The sequence below is a fragment of the Schistocerca nitens genome, chromosome 3, assembly GCF_023898315.1.
Source record: "Schistocerca nitens isolate TAMUIC-IGC-003100 chromosome 3, iqSchNite1.1, whole genome shotgun sequence".
In the NCBI taxonomy this organism is placed as follows: domain Eukaryota; kingdom Metazoa; phylum Arthropoda; class Insecta; order Orthoptera; family Acrididae; genus Schistocerca; species Schistocerca nitens.
In genome coordinates, this window is record NC_064616.1 from 860645785 (window position 1) to 860655608 (window position 9824).

Below are 9824 nucleotides of genomic sequence, written 5' to 3' on the forward strand. Positions count from 1 at the left end.
TCGAGTTAGTTTCCAAAACTTGAGCCAGTTTTTTGAAGTTCGGTGTACGAGGGGTACAGCAAATGCGAAGTATGTCTTCGAGGTGAGCGTCCGTCAACCTTGACCGATATGTGTTCGAAAAATTCATTTTCGATAACGACGATCCGCATATATATGTCGAACCAAACATAGTAGGCAGATTGATAGCTACTTTCTTACAATTTTCATATTTTTCTGAAACATGTTTACCCCAAAATTCTTCAGTGGCTACAGTTTTATACATTTGCAAAGAAATATCTTCTTGCAAGTCGATTATCTCCGCTTGAAGTGAAGACTTTGAAATGCTGAACAAGTTAGCAGTCACATCAGTCCCTTCGCCGCGCGGGATTAGCCGAGCGGTCTTAGGCGCTGCAGTCATGGATTGTGTGGCTGGTCCCGGCGGAGGTTCGAGTCCTCCCTCGAGCATGGGTGTGTGTGTTTGTCCTTAGGATAATTTAGGTTAAGTAGTGTGTAAGCTTACGGACTGATGACCTTAGCAGTTAAGTCCCATAAGATTTCACACACACATCAGTCCATTCTGCCGATGCATCAACTTCATAAGGAAATTTTAGGAATTGAGACAGCTTTCCAATTTATGGAAAGTCTTGAAATCTTTTAGCAAATTCGTCCCTTAGATCGGACAGAAATCTTACAAACACTGCAATTTCTTCTTCAGAGTTCTTTTTTTTAAACTCAAGAATTATTGGGAAATGAATAAATTCGTGCCTTGCAATATCTTTTTCAAAAATATCCAGCTTACGACGAAAAGCAGACACGCTTTGTATCAGATCACATATTACTTTCCCATTCCCTTGAAACTCTATGTTGAGCGCATTTAAATATTTCCGAATATTCTTCAGAAAAGCCACAGCTAGCATATTGCGCTCGTTTGTTATGAACTCTGAAGTGCTTCTTTGCTCCCTGCGTATCCAAGATTTGCAATAAGGAAGTTACTTCTTCCTTTATTAGCCAGAAACGTTCAACAACTTGACCTTTACTTAATTAACGAACATTGTTGTATTGCAATAAGTCAGAATACGCTGCATCACATTCTGAAAGAAACTTCTTGAACTTTCGGTGTTGAAGAGAAGAATGAGATCTCATAAAATTAATCAACTGCACCAAGCTGTCCATTACTTTTTTCAGTGGTGCACTGAGTTTTCCACTAAGGGTAGTCTGATGAATTATACGCTGATACGATATTAGAGCTGGATTCTGATCCCTGATTTTCTTTAAAACTCCTTTTTCTTTGCCAATCATCTCTGGGGCGCCGTCAGTTGAAAGCGACACTATTTTCTCATAACAAATATTGGAATTATTAATAAATTCGTCAATAGCTTTGAATAAATCTTCTCCTCGAGTGTTACCTTTCGAAGGTAATATTGCGAGCAATTCTACCCTGAATATCTTATTTTCAATGTCGAAAAATCTCACGAAAATAGATATTTGTTCATCATCATCAACAATGTCACATGATTCGTCAGGTGAAATGGCGTAGCATGGTGCCTTTTCCAAAAGTTCAAGCAGAGTGCTTTTAATGTCAGTAGCTGAAATTTCCGTTCTTATTATATTACTTCTTGCCACATTGGAATACTTTGAATTGCAGCGACAACATTCTTTTTTTCTTCAAAAAGTGGCTAGGCTACTTCCAACATACATTCTTTCATTATTTTAGAATCTGAAAATGGTTTTTGGTGTTTATGAAGTGTTCAGCACACACGTAACGCTACTTCTGCCGATTTTTCTTGCTCACTCATGCAGCGAACCAGCAATTTCGTGCCTTTTTTTGTAAGAAGTGAGATATTACTGTAATTTAAATTTTATCGTGATAAGTTTACAAAGCAGTTATACACATCACATTTATACATTATCTAATAGAATTATATTACCTGTAGTTTTTCTTTACGAGCCTCACTGCCAAGAGGAAAGTTTTTGTGGAATTGCCGATGAGTTGTTTCATAGTGTCGGTTTAAATTGCCACTTTTAATAACAGCGACAGTTTTATTACATATTAAGCAAACCGGAACCGCTTGAGGCCTATCAGGCAGCGTAAAACAATATTGTTCAGTCCATTCAGTGAAAAATCGCCTATTTTCAGTGTCCACTTTTCGCTTTTTAGGACCCATTATTAATGTAGGTATGTATGTACGAAAGGTTTTTCACACGACAAATTGTAAAACAAATGAATAATTGCTCTGCGGCCTGCGCGCGATTGACGAAACGAAGTAAAGACCGACCGTCCACTGTGCTCTCTTTGACTAAAACGACAGGTTTGGACTTCTTTAACAAATGAACGAGTGAGCAGTGACGCGTGGTGGGAGGCGCTACTCGCCGAGAAAAATAGAATGAAATGTATCGACTCGGCTATATGATTTGCTAATCTACTGGACTAAATTTTTGTTTTTCAGACACGTTTAGTTACTAAATTACTCAGTACTCGACTAAATTACTAGCCTAGTGCGAACGAGGCGCCGGGATACTTAGCTGGACGTCGGACTGTATTTAAGAATATTTGGCGGTCCGAGGTTCGACCTTCCGCGGTCCGTATACGGTCCGCGGTCCTGTTCCCGATCTCTGCCCTAGACTTTTGGTTATGTGGACACTTGAAGGAATTGGTCAACGCCACCCCAATCAACGATGTACGGACATTACACGGTCGTGTGTTCAGTGCGTGCGTGCGTGCGTGCGTGCGTGCGTGCGTGCGTGCAACAACAGACGGGTATACTTCAAGAGATGCGTATTTCCTTACGGTGGAGGGCAGAGGCGTGCATTATCATGAATGGACGTCACGATGAACGCCTCCTGTAAACACGTGTTCATCGCAGAAAGTATGTATTTCCGGACCCATGTTTACTAGACTTATTACTCTTCTTTCGATGAGTACTACCACATCTCAAAGAATTCGACACTTTTTTGTAACACTCTGCATATGTATTCCGATGTAGAGTTACTCTACCGCTCGGCCACAGCGGCCGGCTATTTCGTATGATATGCTAAGAAAATTGCATGCGAATGCCATGACTCACACATAAACGAACTCATGAAATTGTAAACGAAACAGTGAAAAAAATACAAGCTTACCGAGTATCGCACCAGATTTGTGACTGGGTTCTAGACTTCCTTACAGATAGGACTTAACACGTCGCTCTTAATTGTACTCTGCACTGATCTGACACAGATCGCTCGTGCAAAACCATATAGCCTTCTCGTTATTTCACTATCCTTCAAACAATTTTCATAGTTGCTTATGACAGTAGTACGCCAACTGGCGACCAGCTTCGCCGTTTCAGAGATTCTCGTTTCCAGCCGCGGCGCCACAACTATGTGCTCTTTGTCAAAACCGCTTATATCAGTGGATTTCCGCATTTGCGTCCCCGTATATTCGCTATAATGACTTCTCTCTTCCGCTTACATTCTTTCCATACTGCGTCACGTGCGCCCAACATCACCAGGAGGCATTCAACCTCACGGTGAGCAGAGGTCATAATATTTGGGCTCATCAGTATATAGCAGGAACCGCATAGGCCAACCTGAGATTCAATGTTAACTCATAGGAAGTAACTTACAAGGCGTTTGCTCGACATTCTTGAGTATTTTTCATCAACCTGGGATCCTTAGTGGGTAGAACTGATAGAGGAAAGAGATAAGATCCAACGAGGAGCGGCTCGTTTCGTCACAGGATCGTTTAGTCCATCACGGAGAAATGTGCTATCGAAATTTCGAGAGAGTACTTTCCGACAAGAGTCGGACAACGTATTACCCCCCGCATACATCTTGCGAAATGATCACGACAAGAAAATTCGAGAAATCAGAACTAATACACAGGGTTACAGACAATCACTCTTCCCACGCACCATTCGCAAGTGGAATGGTGCCAGAAGTACCCTTCGCCACACGCCGTTAGGTGGCTTGTGGAGTATGATGTAGAAGTAGACCTTATTTTCAAAAATTGTCCGCTGTTTCTCAGGTTTACTAAGTCTTGTTTGGCTGTTAATTAAGTTTCATTCTTACGACAGAGAGAAATCTACGTAACGGACTGTAAATTAAAGTTTCAAGTTTTCTATCGATGTAGCAATATTTATTCGCATTAAAAATTTAACATAATCTTTTCATCGATTTAAGTTTTAATTACAATCTCTTCAAAATCAGGAAGAGGCATTGTGGATGGTCTTCTTTGTAGCTGTGAACTAATCAATGCTGATACGGGAAGTGCGAAACGCGTAGCACAGCTCTCGGGGACGCCAGTAAGACTCGTGCGTTTCCGTTGATGCTCGGCTGCCTGCGAGAAAGCACCACTTAAGACTGCTGTTGCAGTTGTAGTTAGACGCTGCAGTAGAAAGTGTGCTGAGCAAAGCGCGTAAGCTCGCAGTGATCCGAACTTACAAAGTGCGCTCGTGTATGACTGTTGCAGCAGAAATGACTTCACGTAAAAGGCCTTGGATGTTTGAAGAACCACTTAGCAAAATGCGTTATGATCCGTTCAAAGAAGACTGCAATAGCTTTTCAGATTGGTTCGACGGTTGGTATAAGGTGTTCATTGTGTATCCTAAATTGAATAAGTGTTTCCATTAACATCAGTACAACATTGTTGAAGAATGTTTCCGTATCGTAAAGTCATTTGACCGTTTTGTGGTTTTGAATTCCGGTTTCAGAAGTTTTATGTTTATCTTATATTGGCGCGCACGACGAAGAAAAAACAGAATTATTGAAGTTTACCTTAGACCTCGGGCGTACAAGTCTTACGTTTAGCCTAAGTGTATTTACGATTTGCATTCAAATTAAATATCGTGCGGAACATTAAGCGTGTGCGAATATCATTTGCAAATTTTGGCGCCATGCTCAAACGTCATACACAGAGTATAACTACACAGTCGCAACCGCTAAGCAGCGACTTCGCTTTCAGTGTCTTAGCAAAAGAGTAACGTTATCTCGGTAATACAAAATTATCGACAGAATTTAAATGTATTATTTTTCTTGTCTCCCTCGTTGTAGAAAAACTATTATTTTTTATTTTCATTGTAAAATACTGAAGATTAAATTGTACGACGATTACAACAATTTTCTAAGATACATTGTTTACCTCCATATTTTTTATTATTTCATTTTCTGAGAAGAAACTGCACATTTATTGATATATTTCATTTGGTATGCGAAAACATTTTACCCTTGGTTCGAGAATTTCTCGCAGGAAGTTGTGTAATGTGCACATGACAGCATCAATCGTTCAGGAAGACGTAAGGCGTATTGTTGACTCAGAGGAAAAGCCACTCTGTTCTGTTAGCGTGAATATCGTGCAGTTATACTATAATTCCGAAGTTGTTCCACAACCGACTGTAAAGTGTTTAAGCTAACGGTGGTAAATCTTTAAATGTCGCTACGGTGTCGGTTTTTAAAAGAGTTTGTTTTGAAAACAGGTCGTCGCAGTGTAGCAACAGGTAGTACTTGGTATTTCTTATGATGTAACACGCTGTTCTGGCTGACCTGGTAGAATAATTTAGAGGAAAAAGTTTATTTTTGTAGTAACAAGTAACTTTTATTATTAGGTGAAGCAGCAGATATGGATAAAACACACGAATTGAATAATGATACAATCCACACTCGTTCAATAAAGGAAGTGTACGATGTTCCAATGTGTGTGCTCATACGACCTTTTCCATTAGAAGTTGATGAAGCAAAAGTATCTAGTATTATGGCAACTCTGGAGGCAAGTGGGAAGTAACAGTAGTACTTTTTAAACATTTGTGAGAGTATATTCTGTGCAATTCAAGAACTTATTATTTTTTTTCAGGATCCAAAAAGATGCCATGAAGTACCACCAATAGATGTTCTCTGGGTGAAGGGAAGCATGGGTGGAGACTACTACTACTCATTTGGAGGTTGCCATCGGTTCGCAGCACATTCAAGACTGAAGCGACCCACCATAAAGGCTAAATTGATTACCAGTAGTGTATCTGAACTGGCATGTTATCTTGGTGGGTCAACTCCTGCACTGCAATGACTGACAGACTTAGCCATAAGGTTGGGAAAGTTTATGGTTTGTCCATAATGATTAATATGATCATATTTGAGTTTGAGGAACATATTTGAAGGTTGCAAAGCTTTAATAGTAAAAATGTATTGTGATACTTTAGTTTGTTGGCTAGAGCAGCATTTGATTGTGTTGTCTATAGAGAATATATATCCCTGCCAGTATGACTTAACCATAATTTTCATGTTGTGAAATATAGGGGCGTATGTTAATCAGTGGGGAACAGCTTCAAATTTTATGGAAAACATAACTGCAACACTCCAAATATATTTTGTGGGTCACTGATGCTTTAACAAAATAAAACAAATGTGTTAATCTATTTTGATCCAGTGCAAGTAACTCTATTAAATTTTTATATAAAATTTTATTACTGTTGTACAACTAGGTAAATAAATCCAAACCGGGAATAGAATTGATAGATTTACAGAGTCTGTGACTTTTTAGATAGGAGTGTGTTTAGTTTCTCTGTTTGTTTGAGAAACATACTTTGGGGTTGATATTAATTTTTCACTAGATCTTGTCATCATCTTAAAGAAAGATACATTACGTGGAGACTGTGGGTTCTGTTATAGTGAAAACATGAGAGCATGCAGTTTGTTTTTAGAATTTCTTTTTGACAGATTTCATATTGCTGTTGTCTTCTCATAAGCAAAGTAGTGGGACATGCCCTGCAATTGTGAAAAACAAACTTTTAGTGCTCTCCAGTACTAGAGTGAAATGAATGTCCCAAAGGGCAATAGTCTTTTTACTCATCAAATTTGAGTTTTAATGTTATATTTTAGTAGGAAATGAGATGTTTCATCAGGAATTATATATTTTTATACACTTATTGAGATATTTGGAACTTATATTTTCTATTTGCCTCTGCAAGAGAAAATTTGCAATGATTGGAATAACTGCTTAAGTTTGATAAAATTGACAACCTGTGTAACATTTGCAAAATCTTGGTTGTCTAGTTGCATCAAATGTTTTGTAATCCACAAACTTTTTTCGAAGTACTGTATTATCACTGTCAAATAGTAACTGCTGACAGCTATGTATGAAACACTTAATTTATTTGGAAACTGTGTTGCTGTGAGAGAAAGCGTATGTACTGAGTACCATTTTTCATTTCTTGTGTAATGCCTGCTCATACCTAACTGACCTTTATTTATATTTTTAAAACTATTTTAAGGCATTACATATCTCATTGAAATCTATTTTCTCTAGTGATCGTATATGGGTGTGTGTCTATATACATATACATATATTTTTTTCATAATTTTGACATAATTGATAACTTGGTCAGATACAAGCTACATTGTAACTGGCTGTGTTGATCTGGTTTATCTTAAACCTAAGTTTCAACTATACAATACAGTTTTAGTCTTAATTTTTTGTCAGACATTCTCCAGTTGAGATTTAATAGTTGGTTCACTGTGTACAACTAGCACTGCAATTAACACCCCTGCTGACATAATCACTCCAAAATATTGCAGCAAATCAAAGCTACTATCTCTGAATAATATGTTTGGATACTGTAATCTATAATTGTATGCTAGTGCATAGAGATGTGGAACCAATACATCATTGATGGGGAGTATAGAAAAACACTTGACATTAAGTTCAGTGGTGATAGCCATCAAGAAAGATGGTGGAACTAGAATGAGTCAATTGTTCCCACATAATTATATATTTTTTTCTAATTGTTTCAAATTCCAATATGTAAGAGTGTTAGTTCACTGTCATTGTGGTTTCATCATTATTATTTATCTTTTCATGATTCCAAGAATATTACCCATTCAGAACTGCAGATCAAATGCATTTATGGTCAGATTTCTGGCATTGGAGAATTGTACTTATTCATTAGCATATTTATGCTTGATGTTGTGTAGTAAGGCTGAACTTCAACACTAAGTAATTATTAAAGATGACATATGGCATGGCATTATAAAGAAAAAGATCTTATTTCACTATGTGTCTGGTGATTTTATTTTTGATATTGTTTATCTGTACTGTTTTTAAACATGTGAACTGTAAAATTTTGTGAATATATTAAGTTTATGCAATATTATTTTGGTAGTTTCATTTTTGTGTGAAATATTGTCTTCCAAAATCTTTCTTAATTTAACCTCTTCAAATAAAAGTGTGGGGTGGGAGCTATAATTTTGTGATGGATAATGAAAGGGATAGAAGGAAGAAGTAGAAGAAAAAAAAAGAGAGCTTAAAGCAGGTGAAATATTGAACTCTGTTCTCATAAAAGATCACCAGTGCACTTTCAGACTAAGTTATTCACGTGAACCATTTCTCACTGTAATGTCAGTCTCACAAAATTTAATTAGTCGGTTACGTTCATGTTCCATGGATTATTTGCATGGTAAATTATACTGATGTGGAACGCCTCATTTTACGCAGACATCACAGCTTAATTTTTAAACATGGTTACATGCTGAACATATATATATATATATATATATATATATATATATATATATATATAGCGCTGGCAGGTCGATAGACACACAAACAAACACAAATATACACACAAAATTCAAGCTTTCGCAACAAACTGTTGCCTCATCAGGAAAGAGGGAAGGAGAGGGAAAGACGAAAGGATGTGGGTTTTAAGGGAGGGTAAGGAGTCATTCCAATCCCGGGAGCGGAAAGACTTACCTTAGGGGGAAAAAAGGACAGGTATACACTCGCACACACACACATACCCATCCACACATACAGACACTTTTCTCACATGAAATACTGAAAGATTTAGATCAAGGCAGTCAGGTAGATGCAGTACTTACTGATTTCCAAAAAGCATTTGACTCAATACCACCCATACGCTTACTGTCAAAAGTGCAATCATTTGGGATATCAAGTGAAATTTGTGACTGGATTGAGGACCTTTTGGTAGGGAGGACACAGCATGTTATCTTGGATGTAGAGTCATCGTTATATGTAGAAGTGTGTTGGGGCCCTTGCTGTTCGTATTGTATATTAATGACCTTACAGACAATATTAATATTATAATCAGGCTTTTTGTGGATGAAGCAGTTATCTTTAATGAAGCACTATCTGAAAGAAGCTGCATAAATATTCAGTCAGATCTTGATAAGATTTCTACGTGGTGCAGAGATTTGCTACTTGGTCTAAACGTTCAGAAATGTAAAATTTTGCACTTCACAAAATGAAAAAATGTAGTATCCTATGACTATAATATCAATGAGTCACTGCTGGAATCTGCCAGATTGTACAAATACCTGGGTGTAACACTTTGTAGGGATGTGGAATGAATGATCACATAGACTCAGTTGTGAGTGAAGCAGGTGGTAGACATCGGTTTATTGGTAGAACACTGAAGAAGTGCAATCAGTCTACAAAGAAGACTGCTCACAAATTACTTGTGTAATCAGTTCCCGAATATTGCTGAAGTGTGGGAGACCTTTACCAAATAGGACTAACAGGGGATAGTGACTGTATCCAGAGAAGGGCAGCATGAATGGTCACAGGTTTCTTTGATCCATGGGAAAGAGCCACCGAGATCCTGAAGAACTGAACTAGAAGACTCTTGAAGATACATCCTGAGAAAGTCTATCAACAAAGTTTCAAGAACCAGCGTTAAATGATTACTAGGAATATACTACTACCACCTACGTATCGATCACATAGGGATCGTGGGGATAAGATCAGAATAATTACTGCAATCACAGACACATTCAAACAATCATTCTTCTTGTGCTCCATATGTGAATGGAATGGGAAGGAACCACAATAACTGGTACAATGGGACGTACCCTCTGCC

At 37.9% G+C, this 9824-nt stretch overlaps 1 protein-coding gene across 2 annotated transcripts; it reads left to right on the forward strand.

The window, feature by feature from the left end:
- The first annotated feature begins 4339 nt into the window (after positions 1–4339).
- LOC126248893 (sulfiredoxin-1) lies at positions 4340–8080 on the forward strand. Of its 2 annotated transcripts, none has more exons than XM_049950363.1 (3): positions 4340–4537; positions 5562–5722; positions 5807–8080. In XM_049950363.1, exons 1-3 carry the CDS (start codon positions 4417–4419, stop codon positions 6014–6016), a joined length of 492 nt encoding a protein of 163 aa, XP_049806320.1. In that variant the 5' UTR covers positions 4340–4416; the 3' UTR covers positions 6017–8080. The 2 variants fall into 2 exon arrangements, with proteins under 2 accessions (XP_049806320.1, XP_049806321.1); XM_049950364.1 differs by lacking the exon at positions 4340–4537 and adding an exon at positions 5204–5453.
- The last annotated feature ends 1744 nt before the right edge of the window (positions 8081–9824 follow it).

What these genes read in the sequence shown, in the direction of transcription:
- LOC126248893 (XM_049950363.1), top strand. Translation starts at nt 4,417, where the DNA reads ATGACTGTTGCAGCAGAAATGACTTCACGTAAAAGGCCTTGGATGTTT. An exon ending in CTTTTCAGATTGGTTCGACG is followed by an intron (nt 4,538 to 5,561) that starts GTTGGTATAAGG and finishes TTTTATTATTAG; the next exon opens with GTGAAGCAGCAGATATGGAT. An exon ending in GTATTATGGCAACTCTGGAG is followed by an intron (nt 5,723 to 5,806) that starts GCAAGTGGGAAG and finishes ATTTTTTTTCAG; the next exon opens with GATCCAAAAAGATGCCATGA.